The sequence below is a fragment of the Mauremys reevesii genome, linkage group 10, assembly GCF_016161935.1.
Source record: "Mauremys reevesii isolate NIE-2019 linkage group 10, ASM1616193v1, whole genome shotgun sequence".
Taxonomy (NCBI): domain Eukaryota; kingdom Metazoa; phylum Chordata; order Testudines; family Geoemydidae; genus Mauremys; species Mauremys reevesii.
The window spans coordinates 41,020,621-41,048,096 of NC_052632.1; the positions used below are offsets into that span (position 1 = coordinate 41,020,621).

General features: G+C 42.2%; 1 protein-coding gene across 3 annotated transcripts in view; it reads left to right on the forward strand.

Moving 5' to 3' along the window:
- Positions 1-27,476, forward strand: part of CSNK1G1 (casein kinase 1 gamma 1) — a 302,780-nt gene that overhangs the window by 207,933 nt on the left and 67,371 nt on the right. For all 3 annotated transcript variants that reach the window (XM_039491467.1, XM_039491465.1, XM_039491466.1), the window contains exon 5: positions 19,963-20,114. In XM_039491467.1, the coding sequence (XP_039347401.1) occupies positions 19,963-20,114 (152 nt within the window). The remainder of the gene's footprint in view (positions 1-19,962; positions 20,115-27,476) is intronic.

Below are 27,476 nucleotides of genomic sequence, written 5' to 3' on the forward strand. Positions count from 1 at the left end.
GCAATTCTTAAGAAGGCAGAGGAATACAAGAAGTGAGTCAATTCACATATCTTGGCAGTAACATGCAAGCCATGGGGATGTCCAGAAGGAAATGTCACAAATTGGCAAGGCTGCAGCTGTGTAAACAAGATTTGGTCATTGAAAATCTACAACTTAAAGACCAAATAATGAACTTTCAACTGAAATGTTCTATCTTGATATATGGATGTGAAAGCTGGAAATCCACCAAAGATACAGACGTCTAAATGCCTTTTAAAGCTGGTGCCTTAGACAAATACTAGGTAGTAAATGGAATGAATTGATAACAAATGTTGAGATTCATCAGTTTTACAGAAAGCTGCAAGCAGGGACTTTCTTTCCAGACCAGAGGATTACCATTGGGGATGCGGAAATGCCAGTAGTGCTCCTGGGCCACCCAGCCTACCCCTTGCTCCCATGGCTCATGAAGCCATACACCGGCATATACCTTGACAGCAGCAAGGAGCCCTGCAACAACTGGCTCGGAAGGTTCAGAATGATAGTTAAATTTGCCTTTAGTTTCTTAAAGGGTCATTGACTCTGTCTCCCCAGGAGATTAGACATCATTCAGGACAATATCTCCATGATCATAGCTGTCTGCTGTGTGCTTCATAATATATGTGAAGCAAAGGGAGAGAAGTTTCCTCAGGGGTGGGACATGGAGGTGGATTGGCTGTCAGCCAGATACCAGTGCTATAAGAGGGGCTCAGAGGGCAACTATTTGGATCAGGAAGGCTTTGAAGGAGCATTTTAACAATGAGCCACAGTAATGTGTTTGATGTAATGTAACAGTGTGACATTGTTTTCTGGCACCATGTTGGTGAAGACTTGTCAGAGAAGGAACTCTCACTTTTGAGGAAAATTGCCTTGTCCTGGTCACACACAAAAATCCCGAAGGATCTCTGCTGCCGCCAAACCTTGTAATAACAGTGTTTGCTACTGTAACAATGCAAAGGCACCTATTGCTATTGTCTGTTAGCATCAGTCACCATATTTTGGAGAATAGTAGATTCAGTTTCCATAAGTAGATTTTTATTCCACACCCATGCAAACATTACCCATGTAATGCTGAGGTAAACTTTATGCATACAGGGAAAAGTACCTTTATGAGGAAGAAACAGAGAATTCACAAGCACATACACCCAGCTGTGAAGCCTCACTGGTGTGTGTGCAGCTGTTAATGTGTTTCATCTCCTGTGGGGTGGAGTGACTTGGGTACTGCTGTGGCCCCGGAAGATATATGGAAAGTGGAGGAGGGGGAGCAAAGGGAGGCCTGGAATGCAGTTCTCTGTGGGCTTTAGTGGGAGACTAGCATGGATGTGTTCATCCTGGTCAATCAGAGACTGCCGCATGTTTGTTTGCTCCCTGAGCAGTGTTACCTCCTGCTGCCCATTTTTCCTGTCCTCACTATCTCTCTGCATTTTCTCATTGATTGTTACCCTCCAAGCTCTCTGCTCATAATCTGAAGTACCAGAGGCTTACAGGACCTCCTGAAACATGTCTTCTTCAGTCCTCTTCTTTCTCCTCCTTATCTGGCCAAGCCACTCCACTGGTGTGCATGAAGAGACCTTCAAGGCCACATCTGCAACTTGTAAAGAAACAGTGTCAGTGCACTTACACCCCTTGATCCAAAGAAGTTACAAGCACAACTTTCTCACTTTCCCTTGGTAGTCTTAGAGCATGGTGGCAGCCCCAGCCGGTGAGCATGGCTTGGGTGGGGGGAAGGGGCGAGATGGGATAACAAGTGGGGGTAGCATTGGATTATCAGTACAAGCGCAGAGTGCTATTGTACTGAATACTAGAACTGTTTTCAACAGGTGGTGGTGATTGTAGCTGATATTTCATTTCTGACGGTAACCATGGCTGCAATGGAACAGCTCCTCCAGGAGCATGCCGCTGCATCTTGCTTTTCCCCCCTCCCTCCCCAGCTGATTTGCGGGGCAGGGAGGGAGAGGGGGACGAGGGAGAACGCGGCGCGCTGGGGGAAGAGGTGGGGTAGGGGCAGGTATTTGGGGAAGGGATTCAATAGGGGGTAGGGAGGGTCGGAGTTAGGGCGGGGACTTTGGGGATGGGATTGGAATGGGGGTGGGGATGGGATGGAGTCGGGGTGGGGAAAGGGGCAAGGGGGTGCAGGCACCCACCAGAGCCAAGAAAGTGGTAGTGTTGTTGTCATAGGCACCAAAAGTATGTTAATTGCTGCTAGAAGCACACTGCCTTGGCTCTGCAGGACTCAAAGCCAGAGCACAAGAGCCATTCTCACCTACTGAAGGCTCCATGCTGTACCCAAGTGGAGTGTGCTACTGGAGCTAATCGGACTGTGCAGTAACGCTATAGCATTAGCATTTGTTACAAAGGAGATGATTCAATACTTCATCAGAGGAGAAGGAAGATGTTGTAATGAGGGTTGGCAAACAACAAGAGAGCTCAGTTCAGAAAGCAAGTGGAGCACTGAGATGGAGAGGGGAGAGCATGAATCAGAAGAGATCATTATGGCAATGTAAAAAGGATTGCTTGAGACCCCATCTGGAATATGATGAGCAATTTCAAGCACCATTTACGGAGACAATATGCAAGAATGGGGACAATAAGGTAATAAGAATGATAGTGTCTCAGAAGAGAGGTTAGAGAAATTAGAGTGAGGGGTACACTCACATGGATACCACAGTAGTCTGAGGATAAAAGGCTCATAAACCAGAAGGGCAAAGAGAAAGGTACTTCAGGTTAATTATATATTAAAATATTTTTTGCCAATGTTTGTTTAAATATAATTTAATACTTCCAATTTACATTTCCCATTTATACTGTTTCACATGGACAAGTCAGTTTAACTTTCTGCTTATAATGTACTAGCATAATGCTGCAGTTCTGAGATGTAAACAAGTCCCTGCAGTCTTTAAAATATATATATATATATAGTCACTTAATTTATTAGGTGTTTTTCAAAACACCTACCAAACAGGAAGTTTAAGTCTAAACTACCTGAAATCACTAAAAAGATGAGTCACTAACAGGAGTTCAGGAGAAATCATTTGTACACAGTTTAAAGCTTGGCATGGACTCCAAAAGACAGGAATAGAATCCAACTCTGTGAACATAACCAGAAGAGTTGGGGACACTTTTGTCTTTTCTCTCTAGAAAAGTCAATATGGACTATTACTGCCTGTTATATTAATATTGGAAAGAAAAAAGAACTAAAGAGAAGGCTACATAATCCAATTAGTATAGCTTTGAAATTTTGTGCACATAGTGTCATTATTTACTGTACGCCGAAGAAAGAAGTTGTATGTAGAAGAGGGAATTTTATCTGCAGATTCCCTTTTTATCTATGCAACATTTTTGCTATTATGGTAGTGGCCTGAATTTTTGAGAACTTCTCATTGAATTTTTGAGGTGGATGATGGATATAATATTTATATTGTGCTAATCCCAGAAGCTTGTTGTGCAGAGGCCTGTACCTAAGTTGTCCAAGATAAACAACATAACAGGCTGATATATGGTTTGTTATCAGCAAAAGTTGGAGTCAAATTGACAGATACAAACTGGATTGCTTAAATAAAAAGAACGGTGATAAGGGGTCTTCTAGTCTCCTGCTAGTGACAGGTTGGCATGGCAATGAGCTGAAAAGTTCTGGATACGAGAGAAGGATGTTTATGGTAGAAATCAGATGTTTTGATTGGTTAATTCAAATGGAATGTGGTTGCCATCCCTTCTTGGACATTATCCTATCTGATGGTCACTAAATGGGGAGAAGGGGACACATGGACTGGAAGAAGTAAGCTTTACCATCATGGCGGCTGCTACTCCTACCCTCTCCTGATACCATTGGGCCTTTGCCTTTCAGAATCAAAATGACATCCTGACTGGAGCTGAAAGAGGAAACCAGATGACAGTGCTACCTTCATTGGCTTCATCCAGCAGTGTGCACAAGGGGGGGGCAAGTAGGGGTACACACCCCCCCTCCCCAATCTGTGTGTCCCTGCAGCCTGGGGAGGGAGGAAGCAGCAAAGCGGCTGGCTAAGCTTCTCCTCCCTACAGCTGCAGCTTGCTTCATATCCTTCCCTACTGTTGGAATCCCACCTGTTGCCTCAGCATTCACCACCTGACTCACCTCAGCAGGGGTTCCGCAAAGCAGGCAGCAGCACTGGGGCTTCACCAGCAGGGAAGGAAAAGCAGCAGCTGTAAGGACAGGGGAAGGAGGTGCTCAACGGGCAGCCAGCTGCCCTGCTGCTTCCTCCTTCCCTGGGGTGCAGGGACACAGAGTGCCGCTGCCAGGGGGAGCCGCTGCCAGGGGGGGCTGCTGCATCCTTGCTGCTGGGCATCCCCTCCAGAGGCTTCTGGAGAAATGGGGGAAGGAGGGAAGGGAAGCAAACCTTTCATTTGTGCTTGTTTAATGTCCCCCTCCAGAAGCGGTCAAATTAAAATTGGGACATGAGTCTTGGATTCATGATGTAGTCCCCCCCTTATGTGTCATTTTCCTTCCTTGCCTTATTTCTCCTCTCTCTCCCCTTTGTCTTTGGTCTAATAAGAGTTTGGCCTATCTGGCCAGAACTACTCCACCTTCGCAACACTGCTGTGAGCCTGTTGCTGGTAAGGCAAACAAAAGCAACGAGGAATATTATTAAAATAAAAGCCTTACTTTACGTTTTAGATGTTTAAAATATTTACTTCATGTTTTTACTATACAGCTGAAGATGTTTTGCTAGTGGTTATTAAAAGGGGACTCTGTAGTGGGAACTTGAATGTGAAAGTTAGTATTAAAAGGCTGTACAGGTTTCAGAGTGGTAGCCATGTTAGTCTGTATCAGCAAAAAGAACGAGGAGTACTTGTGACACCTTAGAGACTAATAAATTTATTTGGGCATAAGCTTTCATGGGCTAAAACCCACTTCGTCAGATGCATGCAGTGGAAAATACAGTAGGAAGAGAGAGTGTGTGTGTGTGTGTGTGTATGTGTGTAATATATAAAATACACGCGCACACACACGAAAAAACTAGTGTTGCCATACTGACCCTCACGAGACTAATCAATTAAGGTGGGCTATTATCAGCAGGATAGAACTTTTGTAGTGATGATCAGGATGGCCCATTTCAAACAGTTGACAAGAAGGTGTGCGTAACAGTAGGGGAAAAATTAGCATGGGGAAATAGTTTTTACTTTGTGTAATGACCATCCACTCCCAGTCATTATAAAAGAACGAGGAGTAGTTGTGGCACCTTAGAGGCTAACAAATTTATTTGGTCATAGGCTATACAATTTCTTAAACCCCAGTTTTTACCATTTGAATTTGGTGAAAAATGAATGACAATGGTTACGTGCAGTTGTTCTGTAAAGAATTGTGTGCTCTAAAAAGGAAGAAACATTTTAGGTAATACATATTTTGGCAGGAGGGTTAGGAGGTAGTCATGGCATAAGGAGCCTCTTAACTGTTGGGATGGTGACACAAAGCTGACATTACTCATTTCTTCTGCTTCATTTGATCCAGCTGTTGCCAGAAACTGCTTCCGCTATGTACAATATGCAATATATTGGAGAGAACTGGTGACACACACTTCTTTTTACTGCTTGCCTAAGGCTTTCCTTATGATGTCTTCAGTTTTGAAGCAGTCTGAGAGTTAACTGTGATAAAGGGTTTTTCAGTCATACTTTGAGATGTAAAAAATAAATTTCATAGCCTGTTAAATCAAGTTTAAAGGAAGCAGCACTTAAGAAAGTTGTTTAAAATGTATTCCTTTTAACAAAACTTGATTTTTCATAAAGCTTTTGCTGTCCTGTTTTTATAGTCAGTGCTTCATAGATTCATGGATTGTAAGGTCAGAAGGGAACATGCTGACCATCTAAATAGGACCACCTGCATAACACAGGCAGTAGATTTCACCCATTGTTGGTTTAAATGCAGAAATTCAACTTGTGGTTGAATTGGAGCTTATCTTTTAGAAAGACTATGTAGAGGGTAAAATCCTGGCCAGTGCATGTCCATACTGCAATTAGACACCTCTAGCTGGCCCATACCAAATGACTTGGGCTCATGGGCTTGAACTAAGGGGCTATTTAATTGCAGTGTAGATGCTTGGGTAGGAGCCTGGCCTTTAGGACCCTGAGAAGTACTGGGGTCCCAGAGCTCCATGTCTGCACATCAATTAAACAGCTCCTTAGTCTGAGCCTCAGGAACCCCAGTCAGCTGGCATGGGCCAGCCATAGTGTCTGACCTCTGTGGGTATGTTTACACTGCAATTAATCGCAAACTCTTATTGACTTCAGTGGAGGCAGATTTCACCCTGATTTAAAGACTATAATTAAGACATCCTTCTCCATATAGTGTAATCTGTTCCCATGGCTTAATATGCTCACTTAAAAAAAAAATCTATTTACCATTTGAAGTTTGTCAGCTTGAACTATGACCCAATGTAGGGCTACTTTACATAATTGCTATTTGTCATCTTGTGTTTCTGTAGATCCTATAATTTTGAGTTCTCTTCCTTGAAAAATAAACTTTTTGCTCTAAATGAGAACTTCAGGTTGCAAAGTCAAAAGTCATGTTCACTGCTTTTGGTTTGAGATCTCACAATAGGTTTTATTTTGTTTGTATAATACTTACGCTGCTTATTAGTGCCTGTAGCATATTCCATATGAGTTAAGGTAGAAAGCTTTTTGCAAGATTTCCACTGACTAATCTGGTACGATATATCCTTGCATCAAATGATTTTATTTAGAGTCAGATATGTTCTTATCCTTTATGTGGGAAAAATTAAGAACGGCCATACTGGGTCAGACCAAAGGTCCATCTAGCCCAGTAACCTGTCTTCTGACTGTGGCCAATGCCAGATGCTTCAGAAGGAAGAAACAGAACAGGTAATCATCAAGTGATCCATCCCATGTCTCCCATTCCCAGCTTCTGGCAAATAGAGGCTAGTTACACTATTCCTGCCCATCCTGTAATAGCCATTGATGGACCTATCCTCCAGCAACTTCTCTAATTCTTTTTGGAACCCAGTTAGTCTTGGCCTTCACAACATCTCCTGGCAAAGAGTTCCACAGGTTAACTGTGTGTTGTGTGAAGAAATACTTTCTTGTTTGATTTAAACCTGCTGCCTTTTAATTTCATTTGGTGACCCCTCCTAGTTCTTGTATTATGAGGAGGAGTAAATAACACTTCCTTATCTATTTCTCCACACCAGTCATGATTTTATAGACTGCTATTGTATCCCCCCTTAGTCGTCTCTTTTCCAAACTGAAAAGTCCCCGTCTTATGAATCGGTCTATATATGAAAACTGTTCCATATCCCTATTCTTTTTTGTTTTCTTTACCTTTTCCAATTCCAATCTTTCTTGAGATGGGGTGACTAGGTCTGCACGCAGCATAAAAAATGATGGGTGCTGAGCACCCACCGGCAGCCCCCCTCTCTCAACACCTCCCTCTCCCCCTAGTTCCTCAGGGTGCTTAGCACCCACTGACAGCCTTTTTATGCCCAAGATCACTTTGAATTTAAGGGCAAGCCAGGATCTACCCCGCCCCTTCCCCAAGGCCCTGCCCCACTCACTACATCTCCCCTTGTCTCCAAAACTTGCTCTTCCCCACCCTCACTCACTTTCACTGGGCAGGAGGTTGGGGTTCAGGAGGGGGTGAAGCTCTGGGCTGGGGTTTTCCATGTGGGAGGGGAGCTCCGGGCTGAGCCTGGGTCAGGGGGTTTGAGTGCAGGAGGGGGTGGGGGGTGCGGGCTCTGGGAGGGAATTTGAGTGCAGAAGGGGGCTCAGGGCTGGGGCAGGGGCTTGGGGTGGAGGAGGGGGTATGGGGTGCTGGCTCCAGGAGGGGGTTGGGATGCAGGCTCCTGCCGGACGGCACTTACCTCAGGCGGTTCCCGGCTGGTGACGCAGTGAGGCTAAGGCAGGCTCCCTGCCTGCCCCAGCCTCACGCCGGTCCCAGAAGGGGCCGATACGCCCCTGAAACCCCTGGGGGAGGCATGTGGCTCTGCAGGCTGCCCCTCTTTGCAGTTCCCTGTTCCCAGCCAATGGGAGCTGCAAGCACCGCCTCTGCAAGCAGGAGCAGTGTGTGGACGGACACGCACACGCACACGCCGCTTCCGGGAGTGGTGTGGGGTTGGGGCAGGAAGGGTGCCTGCCTTAGCAGCAGCCCTGCTGCACTGCTGGAGATCGCAATCGACTGGGAGAATCTCCAGGATTGACCAGTTCATCACGATCAACCAATTGGTGACCACTGATTTTAAGGTATGGTATTAGCACATATTAGTTACCATGTGTATTAAAAAATCTAGCCTTAACAAGGCACATTGCATTTAACACATGTTAAACTAGTCAAGTTGTATTAGCTAATATGCTAAAATCACCCCTTTAAATCTTCATGTAGGTGACACCACATGTCCCTCCCTCAGAACCTGAGCTTTTCACCTGGGAAACCCTTAACTAAAAGTTAGCCAAGTAGGACCACATGGCCTGAAAAGATGAACCGGGGTATTCATTTTGTGCAGCTGCTTTGAAGTACAAAGGAACCTCAGGAAAGTTTTGACTGCCCAGGCAAAGGGTACTTTAGCTCACATAGTCCCTTTACTTACTGTCTGTGTGGTGTTTCATCCTGAGGGTTTGACTACACTTGCAGGTGTGCAGCGCTGAGAGTTACAGCTGTCTTCGTACAGCTGTATAGGGAAAGCTCTGGAGTATGGCCACACTGACAGCTACCAGCGCTGCAGTGTGGCCACATTTGCAGCATTTGCAGCGGTGTTGGGAGTGGTGCATTATGGGCAGCTATCCCAGCGTTCAAGTGGCTGCAACGTGCTTTTCAAAAGAGGGGGGTGGGGTGGAGTGTGACAGGGAGCGTGGGGGAGAGAGAGAGTGGATTTTTGGAGTTGACACTGTGTGTCAGCTCCCTGCCTTGCAAGTTCCGATCCCTTCCTTTCTTTTAAGTTTGCCCAAGGCGATATCAGTGCAACCCTGGGCTCCTCTCACCTCCTCGTTCATGCTCCCTGCCTTGCAAATTCTGACCAATTCCCCGACCCCTCATTCACTATGCAAATAGCCTGCAGACCAGATAAGCAGCTGCTCTGACAGAGTCCCTTCCCCCCTCCCCCCTGCCGTGCTGTTTCTCTCCTCAAGCAAACACTAGGCTGTGGATATTCATCCCCCTGCCTGCCTCATTCACAGCAAATAGTAGCTGTGTTTGTTTTTTAGATAAGCAGCTCAGGGAGCCCCGAGTTCACAACAAAACAAAGAGAGGCATCATAACAAAACAAAGAGAGTTATTTAGTTAAAAGCATTATGGGAAAATTCCAGAGGTCAGTTACAGCGTAGTAAGATTAATCACTGTTTACACTGGCATTCCAGTGCTGCAGCAGCAGCGCTGCAGTCGTTATTCCCCCGGCAGACGTGGAGTACAGCCAGCGCTGTAGCCAGGGAGATACAGCGCTGTATGTGCCTTGCAAGTGTGGACGGTGACTGAGTTGCAGGGCTGTAAAGCCACCACCAGCACTGCAACTCTCCAGTGTAGCCAAGCCCACAGTGTTTAAACAGCAACTTAGCACGACATTACCGTTTATTACCACAACAAAAGAATCTCTGAACTTGGAGACATGTACTGTGTGAATAAACTGTTGGAAGCAGGTAGCATTTACATCATAGAATTTGTTTGGCAGAGTAATTGAACGCCACATATAAAATCCTGAATGATATGGAAATGCTCTTGTATCTGTCACTAAATCATGAGTTCCATATAAATTTTTCCATTGAGAGCCACTCTTTACTTACATTGGTTCAGCTTGTAGGGAAGAACTAAATCGTAAGGCCAAAAGGGTCAACTAATCGGACCAATTGCATAGCACAGGCCAGTGAACCTTACCTAGCAATTTCTGGGTTAAACCTATAACTTCTGTTTGAGCTATAGTACATATTTTTTTAAATATATCCAGTCTCTATTTAAAAACTTTAAGGGATGGAGTATCCTCTGTGTACACTGGAATAATTTACCTAGGGACATAACTCCATGTCCATAGGTAAATTATTCCAGTGTACACAGAGGTCATTTTACCTCTTTACTTGATATTCCCCAGCTTGTACATCCAAGAATCCACATTAAACCCCTTAACTACAGCACCACACTAGGAGCTCATGTTTAACTGGTAATCTGTCATGACCCCTAAATCCTTTTTCATTGTCATTGCTTCTCAGGATATGGTTCCCCATTTTGTAAGTGTGACATACACTTTTTCATCCTAGTTGATTTTGCATTTGGTTGCGTTCAAATGAGTCCACCTACCCAAGTGATTCAGTTCAGTCTGTACAACTGATCCGTCCTCAACACTTACTGCTCCCAATCTGCCATATTGAGACATTCTACAATATCCCATAAAGGAATTTGTTCAATAAGAAAGAAGCATGCGTAGCATCATGCTTATGATAAGCTCCAAGTGGAGGTAATTCTGAAAGCAGCAATACTTAATAAATAATGATATATCAGTTTTTTGTTACTTTAACCACATCCTGGGAGGAGAGAAGTGATAATGGTCAATTCTGAGTACCTGAGGTGGTGATCTTTCAACTGCAATTTTTGTCCTTTTTGAAGATATCTTATTTCTTAAAGGATTCAACTTTTTGGCTGTTTTGAAAGAGATGGTGAATTCTTGTGCCTTTCTTTCATCCTCTGAGTATTCTGTGTTCATACAATTTTGAATTAAATTTTTGCTGGTTTAATTTATCTGATTAAATGAAATGCATTTTTACACTCCAGCGACTAGTCCCTGTCCTTGTTCTGCCAGATTCTCAGCATAAGGCAGTGTTGTTTTACCTTCTCACCCAGAGCTGGCAGTCAAAGAATGAAACTATCATATTTGGCTTCCAAATCAGAGTCGCCTAGCCAGGTTGTAAAAGCCCTCTCTGTCAGTCCATGCCACTGACCATCCAGAATAATGTTTGCCCCCTCAAATTACTGTTACCTGCTTTAGATAATGAACATTTTTGAAAATAAATATTTCAATCTGAGGTACATGACTGACTCCTGGAAACTTAGCTACATCTGTCCCTGAAAACACACAAACCAGACCAGGTACAGTAGCTTCACTGAGTAGCATGAACCCAGATGCAATGCAAGGAGCCTCACTTATGCCAGTTTTATTCCTGTTTGAATGGTTCTGGAATAAGTCACAGTACTGGTTATAGTATAGGCATACACTTGCTGGGTCTCTTCAGGATGTCTTCATACAGTTCTTTATTTTCTGAGTTATTTATGTTCAGTTATTTTGGGACATCTTTGAATGACCTGTTAATTCCCTGTGACAACATGGGTGAGATAATATAATTTATTGGACCAACTTCTGTTTTTGAGAGAGGCCAGCTTTCTAGCTACACATAGCTCTTCCTCAGGTTCCTCTGGCTTTTGACCGGTTCCGTGTCTCAGCAATGAAACCAGATTTGCATACTATCAGTATACAATACATGCTGCTCTCCCACTGGGCTAGACTCTGCTTTTAATGCACTGTATAAAAAGAAAGGCTTAATGATCAAGATTTGTATGGCAGCTTATGTTTTCTGCTTCAACTAAATCATATCCTTTGTACAATATAATAGTACAAGAGAATCAATACAACTAAGTAGCGTCGTCAGTCAAAGTCATATTCAGGTGAACAGTTGGCCTCTTCTTTGCTCTAAGGAAAGCTGGTTGAGGAGCAATCTTAAATAGATTCTAAATCTTGATTTTCCCAAATTCTCACTGGAGTTAGGAGAAGTGGGGGGAGAAATTCCAGGGATGAGAGCACTTGGGGGGGAGGGGGCTTTTTTTTTTTTTGAAGTAGCAAATGGGATGCACTCAGAGTATTAATTGGATACAATTGTCATATCTCCCTTTGCACATTACTTAATAAAGAGTGAATTTGAATAATTATTCATTTAAATCATGGTACTTTGAGCTGCTTTAGTGGTGGTGCTCTGTTATCTTGATAAACAAGAACTCAGCTTCCTGTCCAGGGCACAGGGATTGGAAATGCGATAGAGGTGACAAGGTTAATGTCTACATGAGGAATGCCTCAAGATGCTCAATGGCAATCTCTCCAGCCAGCATCTGCAGCCTTTGATGGAAGATTGTATAGTTATTAACTTTAATAGTAGAAATGCTTGAGGGTGGGGAGAAATGGAGACTAACCATGGAAGCTTACATTCATGCACTGACAAGTATTTCTGTTTTGTAAAATTCTTAGAGAAGAATGATTTCAGTTGTGCATCTTTGCAGCCTGTTTGCATGTCTAAAATGCAAAATGCACTTTGAAACTGAGGCAATAAGTCTGGTGGGATTAACTAATTTGCTTGGCAGGACAGCTGCTAAACAAGCAGAGAATAGAAAGATATTAAGAGAATCCATATGCTGCATAGTGTCAAATGTCAGGCAATGGTGACTGCCAATTTACCTATAGCATAAGTAAATTAGGCTTGGTAAAGTGAGTAAAGGATTTCAGGAACCCTTAAAAACAGTGGGAACCCTTAAAAACTTGGCATTTACCAATATTACCATTTAAATGTTTTGGATAAAACCCCATTTTGGTAAGTACAGGACAGACCACAAGTTTAAAAAAAAAGAAAAAAGAAAAGGCAAACCATAGGGCAAATGGCCATTTTTAAAAGGCATTCATGATGAATACCAGCACATCCAGTGTATCACTTTGCTAACAACTGGAAGTGTTTGCAGGTTGTGAAGCATGTGTTTGGCCCTGAGTCTTGCCTCTCAACTATTTAGAGAGAATTAGACCAAAGAAACTTTCCATTGATCTTTTTTGGAAACATCTGACATAATAATAAATAGCATTTTCACCACACAAAGTCCTCCAAAGATAAAACTAAGATCAGACAAACTTTAGAAATATAAGTGATCTTCCATCTAACATGTTGAACTGAGTATGTGTGAGTCTGACATCACAAACTTGTGGCTTTTTGGTCTTCCCACCAATTTGAATCCTGGATCGGCTCTCCCGTGGAAAAGGTTTCCTGGTGTAGCTGGACTGCCAAACCTTCCAAATGCAGACATAGGTTATACTGGCAAAAAAGTGCTCTTGCAGGTATAGTTTATACTAGTTTGGTGAGTGAAATAAGCTATACTGGCAAAAGCACTCGTATACCAGTACAGCTGTTCCTACACTAGGGCTTTTGCTGGTATAGAAATGTCACCAAAAATCACTCCCTTAACCAGCATTGGCTGCCAAAAGCCAGGCAGGGGAAACCACCAGGTGTGAGAGGTGTCTGTTGGTGAAGTCCCTCAGGAAGCAGGTAAGACAGCTGCAGAACAAGGTGGCTCATCTGCATAGCATCCAGGAACATGAGGACTTTGAGAGGATGCACATGGAGACATCTGGGATGGAGGATGCTAGCCAACTACAGATGACTACAGCAGCACAAGAGGAGGAAGGAGAAACTGGCTGCATTGCAAAGAAGAGACTAGCTGTTGGCCACCTCAGGCAATAGACTGTGCTGCTTCCCACACCCCTCCCAAGCCCCTGTCCATCTAGTTGAAGAACCGGTATACTGTACTGTCAACACGTGGTGAGGAGCAGAACTCAATGACTGAGGAGGAGAAACCATTTGTTCCCAAAGCTGGGAGGTTTGCAGCTACTGCACCCGAGAGAAGACGACAGCGTGCTTGTGGTTGGGAACATCCTTCTAAGGGGAATGGAGGCATCCATCTGCCAACCTGACATGATATCCCAGGAAATGAGCTGTCACCTTAGAGGCCATGTCCAAGACATTATGGAAAGGTTGCTGAGGCTCATTTGCCCCCTGATAACTACCCCAGGCTGCTCATCCATATAGGCACTCATGATGCTGCCATGTCTGACCCTGAACAGATCAGAGCTCTGGGAATCAGGGTGAAAGGGTCAGGGGAGCAGGTTCTGTTGGAGCAGTTTGTAGCAGAGCAGTGGAGGATAAGGACCCAAGCAGGGACATGTGCATCCTGGAGAAGAATTCCTGGCTTTGCATATGGTGTCAACAGGAGGGCTTTGGCTTCCTTGACCATGGAATGCTGTTCCAGGAAGATCATCTGCTGGGAAGAGTTGGGGGTTCACCTGACCAAGAAGGGGAAGAGCATCTTTGTGTGCCCTCCTTCTTCCCAGCATTGCCATCTTTCCAGTTGTCAATCAACCTGACCATGCTTCTGCCAACTGTTGTCTGCACCTCTTACCATTGCACCCATGGTTTTCAGAAAAATATTATAAAATAGTGAGTGTACAAGTTCTCTTGTGGTGTGTAAAGTATCACAAGGGCAATATGAAATGAATTTTGGCCTTGTAAAAATACATACACATACTATCTCTCTTTTAAAAACCCTTTGGTTTCACCAACTGCCCGTTACATGATTGCAGCCAGGAAGCAAGCTCTATCCATTTTCGTGAAGGAAATAAGGCAGCATGGGGAATAAAAAAATGGTTTCTGTGTGGGGAAGTCCACTTGGTTTTAGTGAAACAAAATCCTAGAGTCAAAGATTCAGCAGGTAGGCCTAAGCATGTTCATTGTTTATACCACATAGTTGTTTCATTAACATGCCAACACTTCAGGTGACATGTATTACATCCATCCCCCTCAAGGGACCCCTGTTGGCAGAACAGGATAGAAGCAGAGGGTGACTGCTTTAGGATTGGATCCATGATCCTTTTCCCTCCCATTCCCCAAAGCATCAAGGGAGAGAGAACCTCAACAATGGAGATGCAGGGTCACGCTGTGGTTGCCTAACTGTTGCCGTCACTGATATTCAGGATCATTGTATTTGCAAGTGGAGATGGATCTTGTAAAGAGCTCCACACAGAGAAGGAGATTTGGGGAGTTAGGGATGGTGGTATTTAGGAGGATACACACTGAGCCCTCATGTTTAGCACAGGGGAGTTGTTAAAGCTACCTTACTTTCTCTTTTTCTAATCCTTTGGGCTTAACAATTTCCTCTTGTATCCTTATCTTTGACCTCTTCTTCATCTGGGAACGCACATTTTTCCTAGTTCTGCTCTCCCCCCGCCCCACCCTTTTCTGGCCTGTGTTATACAGGAGGTCAGACTAGATGGTTCCTTCTGCCCTTGGAATCTGTGAATCTATCTTCTGCCTTTTTTGTTACCATGAGTCTACCAACCCCGCTTCCAATATCCTTTGCCATTCTTCAAGCTCTTCCTACTGTTGCTTCAGTTTCCTCCTGCTGCTCCTCTTCAGTCGCTTGGTTTCTTTTTGTTGCCCATGCTGGTGGATGGGTTTCCCAATAGCCCATTCTCAGAGCCTCCAATCTGCCTCCTCTTTGTCCCTCCAGCATCGTTGGTGACATGCTTCTATGTTATTGGAACCCAGTATGAGATTAGGGGCACCTGCTGGGAAGTTAGAAAGAATGAGTGCCAATATGATCTGACAATAAACAGTGCCGGTAAAGCGTACCAGCTAATTCCAGCTGTGTACATTGAGATGACCCAATCCTTACTAATGAGGTGTTGCAAGTCTCTGAGATGGGATATTTAAAACCCTGCCGGAGCTGACTTGGGCTAGTACTACTCATGGTCTGCTCTTTGAATTGGTTCTGTAGCAAAGAAAGCGAATACTCTTGAGCTGGACTTCTCTTTACTAAAAGAGACGGTCCATTCTTTTTATTGTCTTGCCTCAATTGTTTGGATCTAATCCAAAAATCCATTAAGTGTTTCAGTCCACAAAGGTCATCCTGTAAATGTTTGTGTAGCTGTTGAACATAGAACATAAAAATTCTGGGGGCTAGACATGCAGTTTCTGCAAGTACTTTAAGTACCTCACTAATTTGTTCTGGTGACTGGCAGACTACAGTATAAATCCCAAAAATTAATGAATTGACATAAGTGAACAACACAATTTTAAAAAATAGAGAATAATCTTTGACAAACAGTACCCTGTGTGAACAAAGCTTTAGTTATACTGGACAAGCTTTAGATACACTTCATAGTATGCTAGTAACAGTTCATTAGGATTAAGTTTTAGTAATAAGAAACCTCTGTACAACATTCATTGCATTTTTAAGAACTGGGAAGTGCTGTTTATGTTGTGAATTATACATTGTGTGGATTAGCTGGATTTTCCAAAGGTACAGTAGAGGCAAAAGTTACTGTAGTTGTGAGTTTGCTCTAATTTTACATGTCCTCCTTCACACCACCTTTCCTTGTGTGGAAGAAAATAGTTTGTGATCAAATAACTAAAAATGGTATAATGTACAATGTTAGGATATAGATATTCAGGCCTGTCTGCAAAGGCCTATACTTTTAAGAATTTAGGTGTATTCTTATAACTTAGCTAGTTATAGAGGTATAAGAATCAAAATCACTGTCTGTGTAAGGGCCTTCTCTTACTGTGACAATCTGAGTCCTGTTCTTAGGCTAAGGCCTTCGGCTAAGTAGCAGGGGTAGCCATAAACTGGGAAGTGTATGGTCACATCCTTACATTCCAAACTAGGCACACTGAAATAAGGTGCTATTGGGCTGTTAGGAATACAATCCTGGGCTGATATTCCTATCACCTCCAGAGAAAGGGTGGAGCCTAGAAGATGTAAAAGGAAACTTAGTTTGATAGCATCCTGTCTGGCAAGAACTCACTTATCAATAGCTGGGATGTGAAATCTCATTTCTGTATTGTTCTAACACTGTAGTCTCCACTTCCCTATTGTTTGTCTGTATAATCTCTGGTTCTGATTGTTTGTCTGCTGTATAATTAATTTTGTTGGGAGTAAACCAGTTAAGGTGGTGGGATATAATTGGTTAAATAACTGTGTTACAATATGTTAGGATTAGTTAGTTAAATTTCCGTAAAATGATTGGTTACGGTATAGCTAAGCAGAACTCAAGTTTTACTATGTAGCAGGAGTAGGCAACCTATGGCACACGTGCTGAAGGCGGCACGTGAGCTGATTTTCAGTGGCACTCACGCTGCCCAGGTCCTGGCCACCAGTGCAGGGGGCTCTGCATTTCAATTTAATTTTAAAATGAAGCTTCTTAAACATTTTAAAAATGTTATTTACTTTACATACAACAACAGTTTAGTTATATATTATAGACTTATAGAAAGAGACATTCTAAAAACGTTAAAATGTATTACTGGCACGCAAAACCTTAAATCAGAGTGAATAAATGAAGACTTGGTACACCACTTCTGAAAGGTAACCGATCCCTGCTATATAGTTTGCAGTCAATCAGGAAGTAAGGGGGGGAATGGGAACAGGGAATGAGGATGGGGGAATTGGAATCATCTTTCGCTAAGAGTGGGGAAATGGGAACAGGGACACAGGCAAGGCTCTGTGGTGTCAGAGCTGGGAAGGGACCACTGAGGAAGGAAACTGGAATCATGCTTGCTGGAAGTTCACCCCAATAAACATCAAATTGTTTGCACCTTCGGACTTCGGGTATTGTTGCTCTCTGTTCATGCGAGAAGGACCAGGGAAGTGAGAGGGTGAAGGAATAATCCCCCTAACATACAAGTGTGCAAAATTAAGATGTATGGGCTACCTTAATTGTGGCACTTCCTACATTTTGAATAAATGATTCTTGCAACTTAACTTCCAATATAGTCTTTTTGCCTGGAACAGAATATGTTCTATATACATATTTGATCCCTTAAACATCATGTAATATACTGTTCTGGGACTCTTTGGCTTCACTAATGTCTGAGAACAAATTGTTTAAACAAACATCTAATTCTTGTCTATGTGCGTAATTAATGTTATCTGAGCAGCCAGTAATCTATCTTTTGTATGTGTGACAAAGTTCCTCCTCTACCTTGGTGGGTCCTGCACTTATTGGCAGATTTGCTCACCTCAGTGATCTTACCCTCTGGTGGAACCCACAATCTTGGTCAACTCCTCCTGTGTCTGATCAGGAGTTGGGAGGTTTGGGGGGAACCCGGGCCCACCCTCTACTTCGGGTTCCAGCCCAGGGCCCTGTGGATTGTAGCTGTCTATAGTGCCTCTTATAACAGCTGCATGACAGCTGCAATTCCCTGGGCTACTTCCCCATGGCCTCCTCCAAACTCCTTCTTTATCCTCACCACAGGACCTTCCTCCTGGTGTCTGATAATGCTTGTACTCCTCAGTCCTCCAGCAGCTCTCCCTCTCAGCTCCTTGCACCTCTTGCTCCCAGCTCCTCACACGCGCACCTCACTGACTAACTTGGAGGCTTTTAACTAGTTCCAGCCAGCCCTTGATTGGCTTCAGGTGTCCCAATCAATGTAGCTATCTCCACTGCCTTCTAGAAAGATCTTAATTGGCCCCAGGTGTCTTGATTAACCTGGAGCAACTGCCATTTGGTTACCATGGTACCAGGGATTTGTTTAGCCTGGGGCTAACATACCTGTTCCTCACTACTTTGCTGTAGCCATCTGGCCTTGCCCCATCACATATGTTAAAAATGGACAAGTCAATTTGGCATTGGGCTCAACTCTTTGAGGTTGTGTTTCAAAATAAGTATCCCCACTCCCTGTTACCTTTTGAAACTGTTTATGAAGCAAAAGCTGAAAGCATATTCTACAATAAAATACAATGCTTCCTCTGCATTGTCTCAGACTGATGTAAGGAGGCTGAGTTCCTGTACTAGAAGAAACCTTGGAGTGCTAGCTGTTGGCCAAAATCACATAGCATTGAATCAACTCTATATACTGATCAATTGGAATTCTTTCACAGGGCAGCAAATTCAAAAAGTGCAACTCTGCTGTGACAATGAGGAGTCCTTGTGGCACCTTGGAGACTAACAAATTTATTTGGGCATAAGCTTTCATGGGCTAGAACCCACTTCATCAGATGCATGGAGTGGAAAATACCGTAGCAGGTGTGTATATATACATAGTACATGAAAAGATGGGAGTTGCCTTACCAAGTGTGGGGGTCAGTCTAATGAGACAATTCATTTAACAGTAGATTACCAAGGGAGGAAAAAATAACTTTTGTAGTGGTAATGAAGGTGGCCCATTTCAAACAGTTAACAAGAAGGTGTGAGTAACAGTAGGGGGAAATTAGTATAGTAAAATTAGGTTTTGTAATGACTGCTACCACTCTGAAACTCTGCTTTGGGTTTGTTCAGTGAGTGTTCAAAACAAACCAGTGCAACAGGAATCTGCAAGATCAGCCTTGTGTTGACTGAGCCATTGTTTCCCACTTTCTGGTGCCCTTTGGAAAAGGATTTGCATTTATCATCCAGAGTTGAATATACATCTTGTTTTATTGGCATGTTAAAAATGTATTCCTGTGCCTTTTTTTGTAGGAGTGTCGGCGGAGAGAACTGACTACAGTTAGCAACCACTTACCAAGGGTTTTGTGTATGATTTAGCAAAATAATTTTACAGATAAGAAATTTATCACATCAGTTAAGCTTATTTCACTCAGTTAAATAAGATATAAAGATTAAAAATCTTTGCATTTTTAAAGGAGAGATTACTTATATAGTGCTTTTGTGTGTAATTATAACTGTCTTATTAAAATGCATGTATATTAACATAAAACAGATTATGTAAAGCTATGCTGAAAACATACATTGGTTTACAAAGGAGCCCTTTCTTGACAAAGTAAAAAGGTTTTACCTCTTTCCAGCTGCTTGAACTAGTCACAACCTAGACTTGTTTGGGGTTCGTGGCCCCCAAATGTTTAGTGTAAAGCAGGGAACTTCTTACAAATGATATCTTCTATGACCCAAACTTTTGCAATGCTAGAATTAGATATTTCGTATGCTTATAGTATTTGTTGCCCTAAAATCCATATGCTTTACAAAGGCTTACTTTGAGAAGAACATATACTGGTTTGCACTTCTTTCCATCCATATCAATAAATACACTTGGAAACTTTTTTCTGCTTGCTGTGCAAGATCTGTAATGGGGACTATGAGTTAAGCAATAAAAATAAAGCTTGGGGACAACAGAGGGTCTGACTTGATAGGAGTAATACTAGTGCACGCCTGCTCACTTGTTTAATTTTTCCCCCTGTTCTTACAGCTGAAGGCCTCCCCCAGGTGTATTACTTTGGGCCATGTGGAAAGTACAATGCCATGGTACTAGAACTACTTGGTCCTAGCTTGGAAGATTTGTTTGACCTCTGTGATAGAACTTTCACTTTGAAGACGGTATTAATGATAGCCATCCAGCTGGTGAGTAGTGACATTGCTGGCAGGGCCTCTGCCACCTTTTTTGAACTATCGCAATTTGTGTTATAGCCAACAATATCTTAACTATTGATGGGTAAAATTAATAGCCATTGGCCTGTCAGCCCTTGCTGTAATACTCTCTTGAAGGATTTATTACTCAGACATAACAGTCTGAATGGGGTACAGACTCTCTAGATATGGGAGAAAACTACTACTTCCTCCAAATTTGAATAAAATTCTTATTTAGGAGGGAGGGATGGTTAGTTCTCTGCTCTCCGCACTCTGTATTAAGCTCTGATTAGTTTTTAATTACTTTCTGGATCATGAATATGAACGGATATTGCCACTCCTTAAGTACAATTGGTCAGAGGGTCATTGAATGCCTAGTCCCTCTGCTGAGCAGAGTGTGTCGTTGCTGTCCCAAGCATCAAGAGTAAATCAGAATGGGGAATTCTGTAAGGTTCCAGGATGTACTTGAAGGAACGATTCCTTTAGCAAGAAGCTGTAACTATCCTATTAAACCACTTGTTAGCTGTGGAGTAAGTTCATATTAACACTGAATTACTCCATGCATTTAACTGTAACTATGGTGCCTTGAAACATTATAGGATGACATGAAACAAGTGCACGGAAACATACACTGTATTAAAGTAACACTAGTCCTCACTAAGTGATGTAAATAGTGGGGTTCAGAATCCAGGCAGTTGGTAACTAACAACCACACCACCTCCCTGGTGATCAGTGTACTTCAATACTTGGGCATGACAAAGTGAGACAGGTTCAGTGACAGGTTCTAATTTTGATTTCCTTGCTTATATTATGCTTTACAGTGAATCTGAAATTAGAACACTATTTTAATTCTTATCCTGACCCAGCCATTGACTTGCTGTATGGGAACATCACTTTGCCGGTTTGTGACTGTTTTCCTTCCCACCCCGTGTCTTGTCTATGTAGATTGTAAGCTCTTCAGGGCAGGGGGGACTGTTTCCTTCTATGTGTTTGTACAGTGCCTCACACAATGGGGCCCAGATCTCAATTGGACCCTCTTGATGCTACTGTAATAACAATAAGTAAAAATAATAATGTAGCTGTTCTATATATTGTGTCTGAGAAGTGCACTGTCAGTTCAGATCTTTAAATTAGCTATCAGAGGGAGTGGAGGAATGAAAGATCACTTGGGCCCAGTGCACTACCATAGTAACTATAATCATGGCTGAACTTATCAGATCCATTCTTGTTTGTATTGCACAAATAGGTTACAGCTGTGAAAGAGAACCTAGCAGTTTGGCCGTAGCACCATCTACATTACAAATGATAGCACCATTTTCTTTAGGAGAGTCTGGTCCCTTTTCTCCTGAGCTATGTTTCCTTTTCCAATTTCACCTGCTGTTCTCAGCAGTTTGATCTGCAGGGTTGGCCTGAGAGTCCAAGATCAGCCCAGATGGTTCCTGTAATGGCCCCCCCTTACCCTGCACTCTCATCTAGATCAGCAGGACTAATCACTGTGACCAACACATCTCAGGCTCTTCAGTGCATGTGCTGCAAGTTACAAACTGGCAGAAAGCTGCAGCATCTTGTTTTTCATGCCAAGGGGTCAACTTCATACTTCCTGTCACATATTTAAAAATAAATGTGTTCTATGAATAAATATGAAGAGCTAAATGCATGGCTAAGAAACAGCTAGGGGCTAGAATGGGGGGCCTTAGATTTATAGTTATGTGAAGGGAGTAAACAACCAAAAGGGAGAGGAATCAGTTATTCAAGGAATGTAATTAGGAGTAGTGGGAGAAATTACAAAGTAAGTGTTAAGCTCTATATCAGGAAAATCTTCCCGGCAATGAGACCTATTAAATTGTGGTATAGTATCTCTAGGGAAGAGATGAAACCCTCTTGTTTAGAACATTTAAAATTAGACTACATGATAGGAAATAATCCTGCCTTGGCAGGAAGATGAACTAGGTGGGTCTTAATGTCTTTGCCATCTCCAATTTATACTCAAATACAATTAGATGGAATCTTAAGGGCTTTTTTTCTTACTATAATACACCCGTATTTCACATACATTAAAGGTAGTGTAATAAATGTGTGTGTCGAAGTAGTTTTCTCTCTTTCTTCCCCATTGAGAATTTTATGGGTATATTAATCCTGAATAACTCATTCATCTTTAATGCTTTATATTGTCCCCTTAATATCAAGCTGACATAACATTCTCCTGGGCACAGCTGCAACAGAATCCCAAGATAATTTACTTCAAGGAAACAACATTCCTGAAGTGAAGCAAAGTTTTAAAGTTTAAAATGGCTTCTTAAGTATTGCCAGTCTCAAAATTCACAAACCATGAGTCAGACCCCAACAGACTGCGATTATTTAAAATGATCAGATCATGCTTTTTGTCTGTATTCTGAATTTTTAACTCCCCTGCCTTCCCCCAAGGTATGTGACTACAGCATTGTCAAATTATCAAATTAATCATGAGTAATTGTGATTTTAGTCTTTGTTGTAAACATTCTTGCTAGAGAAGCCAACCATGATCAGGTCCCCATTGTGTAGCATACTGGACAAAGAGGAGACAGTCCCTGCCTCAGAGATTACAATCTAATGCAAATCATAGTGGTGAGATTGTGATGCGGAAACATGACCTGTAGCCACTGAACCCATTTCATATAGGGGTCACCAATCATCCAACACATAGGAACGGCTTTTAATAACTGTTGAGCTGATCTGGATTCAAACAGGTGAACTACAAATCAGACTCTATACTTCATTAGCAATGCCCTGAGGCATATCATCCCCCATAAACACTAATTATACACCTTTGAGAATGGGGATTACTTTCTAGAAGGTAAAGCTTACTAAATCAAACTGTGATCTTTTGGCGCTTACACAGGCACGGTCTTACATTCTCTGGACACGAGCAAAATCTCCCACATGTTGCTGTCACTCTCACTAGAGTAAAGAGCCCCATCCAGTTCTTAAAGGGACAGTTCCTATTAACCAAAATACAAATGCTAAACATACAATAAAACAGATTTAACACAACTTCCAAATTCACTTCTAAATATAATGCTTTGTGATATAAAATGATTCCAACAATTACTCCTGGGTGCTAGCACTAATGCTTACACATACATACTACTACTTTTGTTTTTGTTTTTTGCGTCCAGAAGTCATCAGCACATTGAATTCAGAACCTTCATATCTTCACAGGTCTCTTCTGCTTCAGCTATAAATATGTGGGTATAGCCATACTGGATTAGACCCAAGGTCCATATAGTCCGGTATCCTGGAACATATAGAAGTAACAGGTGTGGGGAAACATGCTGTTTTCTCTGTATGGACCAGCCTGTACAGGGGGAGACAACACACTCTCGACTGGAGGGTTACACAACTATTAGTGAGGTGGTAGTGGAATGCTGGACATCCTACAAAGGACAACTACTGTGTTAATTAAAAACCTGTGATTTGGAAAATCTGCATTGGCTTATGTGGACTAGATAATTTTGTTGCAGTAACTGTCTCCTGGCATGGTGTAGAAGTGGAGAGTGGATGATACCTGAACATGGAGCCTTTCAGTTTATAGAACTAAAGAATTGGAAATAGAAAAAGCAGTAGAATTTCTTTTATATCTTCCCTCCCTGGCATTTCATGGGCTCTGGATGTAAAGAAGCCAGATCAGTGTTTTACAACGCTCCTAGAGTGCATTAATTCAGTGACTACATAATCTAAAAAATGTTTGATCTTTCCAAACTCCCACTTTGTCCCCACCTACTCATCTTGCTGTGAAAGTACTTTTTAAAAAATAAATTAAACAAGGTAGTGCTGGTTTTCATTTGAGCATCCTTTTTTTTTTTTAAGTTGACCATCCCAATAAATGACCTATCCTGATAGTAAAGACAAAATCAAGCAAAGTACTCATACTGCATTTTAAATCTTACTTTGTATGGAGTGTTAGCCAGCCCTCCAGCCTCTTTTAAAGGGACACTTTTCCAGATTGAATTTATTACAAACATACCTTTTGATCTTCAAACCTACCAGTGTGTGAAACAAAAAATTGAGATGTGTGACAAATGGCTGAAATGTGGAACATCTGTTGTTATGCATCATGCCATAATTATTTTATAATGGTTGTTAACTATAAAACCTGATTTAAAAGATTTTTTTCTGTGTGTATTAAATTACTTTTTGAAAGAAAACTGAAAAAAGTTTCAGCATGTAGAAATGAGTTCTTTGCATGGTGTTTGTATATTGCCATTTATGAGATCAAGGCACTCATGCTGGGAGCTCCTAGAATCGTCTGGAAAACAGTGTCTTTTGGGTCGACTTGCCTATTCTTCCCCCTTTTATCCTGGATGGCTCCGAGAGTATAAAACGAGGAGCGGCCCAACCACCCTTCAGTTCTTTCTAACTTCTGAAGGTTCAGTGAGTTTAGATTGCACACACTGTCCTCAGTGCTTTCCTCATTAGTTTTTCTTATTTCTATTTCTTCTCTTTTGGGGAAAATTTTGTTTATAGCTTATTAATTTTTTCAGTCACATTTTTCTTTTAAAAGTAAAGAAGAGGAGATGCCCGATAGGTACGGGCTTTGTCTGCACTTAGGAGTGAGAGAGCTGCCTCAGGCCCCCCTTACTGATGGAGGAGACTCCCTGGGCCTGGTCAGCTAAGTCTGGCAGTCTGTAAATAGAGATTGGTGTAGGAATCTGGTCACAGTCAAGGTCCCCTGGTCTGTTCAAAGTGACCTAGGAGACTTAGTTATGTGCCTAAACCATCTCTCTGGACATTGGATCTGGATCTTCAGAACTCAGATCCTTCAGCCAAGTGTTGACCTGAGGCTGCAGGACCTGGATATAGATCCTGCAGCAGAGCATGGATGTCAGGGTCACAAGATCCAGATAACCTAGCTAAGTTGGATCCATAGTTGACACATTTGGATCTGGATTCAGAGGCAGAAACCAAGCTTACAGCTGGATCTAGCGGTCAAACATGGATCCAGTGTTAGCATTTGGATCCAAATTTGGCAGCCATACAGGAAGAACTGCTAACCACAGTTGCCAAGAAGGGATCACATTGGCTGGGATCCAGCCAGCGTGAGGATCAACTGTCACTAATCTAGTGGTTCTACACCCCATAAGTCCTGGATCTACTCAGGTCGATAAAGTCCAGTACTGCAGTTCCAACATCATGATCTTTGTGAACTGCTTTCCTTATTGATTTTGTGTACACCATAGTAGTATGAGCAAGCAGATCCATTCTGGAGATCCTCACAACACTGGAAGGGGAAATTTCACACATTACAGGCTTTTATAACAAATTTTGAAGGACAGATTAAATTCAGAGGTAATTGGAAAAGCAGATGTAATCCATATGCGTTCACCAAAGGTAGATCATGCCAGACTAACATGATCTTCTTCTTTAAGAAGATAAGTGATATTTTTTTAGGCAAGGGAAATGCAGCAGATGTAATATACTAGGACTTCAGTTAAGCATTTGACACTATAAAATTAGAGAAAATGGGGATTAGTCAAGAATTGTAAGGTGGGTAAGGATTTGGTTAAAGAGGAAAAAGCAATCAGTTGCTCTGAAAGGTGAGCAGTGAGACTGAAGGGAGGTTACTAGTGAAGTTCCTCAAGGATCAGTCTAGGGACAGATCTTATTTAATATTTCTATTACTAATCTTGGCACCAAAAGTAGGAGTATGTTAATGAAACTTATTCATGTTACAAAGTTGGGAGACATTGTCAATACAGAGAAACATCAGAATATTATATAGGAAGAACTGGATGACCTTGAAGACTGGAGTAACAGAAATGGGATGGAATTTAAAATGCAAGGTCATGCACTGAAGGTCTAATAAGAATTTGTGCCATATACTGGGGTATCATCAGTTGGAAGCAACACAGGAGGTGAGAGGCTGAGGTATGTTGGTTAATCACAAGATGACTGAGCTACGAAAAAGGCAAATGCGATCCTAGGATGTATCAGGTGAGACATTTCCAGTAAAGATAAAGAAATATTTCAACTATTTCCATATTGACTGGATATGTCACCTCAGGACAGGGTGGAGAGAAGTTTCTAGACACCATAAATTACTGCTTCTTGGAGTAGCTGGTCCTGGTACCCACAAGGGGAGAGGCAATTCTTGATTTAGTCATAAGTGGAGCACAGGATCTGATCCAAGAGGTGAATATAGCTGAACCACTCAGTAACAGTGACTATAATGTAATAAAATTTAACATCATCTTGTGGGGGGGAGATACCAAAGAACACTGCCAGAGTAGCATTTAATTATAGAAAGGGGAACCACACAAAAATGAGGAAGCTAGTTTAACGTAAATCAAAAGGTACAGTCACAAAAGTGGCATGCTTGGAAGCTGCATGGAAACTTTTTAAAAATACCATAATAGAGGTTCAAATAAAATGTATACCCCAAATTAAAAAACATAGAGGACAAAAAAAGTGTCACCATGGCTAAACAACAAGGTAAAAGAAGCAGAGGCAAAAAGGTATTCTGTAAAAATTGGAAGTCAGAGCCTACTGAGGAAAGTAAAAAGGAGCATAAGTGCTGGCAAATCAATTGTAAAACAATAATTCATCATCATCATGTTCCTACTACACCTTTGGCATTTTAGGGCAGTGATGAAGCTCCTCCACTCCTGTCTGTTTCTGGCAACTCTTTCAATGGTTCCCCAACTGTGCCCAAGGTTTTTCAGATTGGCTTCTGCAGCTCTTCGCCTTGTTGTTTTTGGGCAGTCTCATTTTCGCTTGCCTTCAGGTGTTCTCTTATTGCTACTCTGGTGATTGAATCAGTTTCCATCCGAAGCACATGACCAATCAGTCTCCAACTCCTCCTGACAATGATGGTGCTCAGATTCTCTTGGCTGCACTGTGTCAATAGATCTTGGTTTGAGATTGTTCTGGGCCAAAAGATATGGAGGATTATTCTGAGGCAGGTTGTATAGAATGAAGACAGTTTGGACACTTTCTCATTCCCCAGCATTCTGCACTATAAAGTAGTATTGAAAGTATGCAGCTTTGATAAATCTTGTTTGGTTTTGGTGTTGCATTTTGATGATTTCCAGACTGTGTATTTAAGCTCCTGAAGGTGTTCCTGTCTTTATTGATTTTGTTCCGGATGTCCTGGCTGATGGTGCTACCCAAGTATGTGAATGTTCCTACGTTGGTGAGAACATGATCCTCTATCCGTACTGGTAATGGTGAGGCAATATTAAAGGTCATGATATCTGTCTTATTGCAGTTGATTTTCAGGCTAGTTTGCTGGCTGAATGCATTGAGTTGAGTTGTTTTTTCTTGTATATGGTGTTGTATATGGGATAGGAGAGTGACATCATCTGCGAAGTCCAGGTTTTC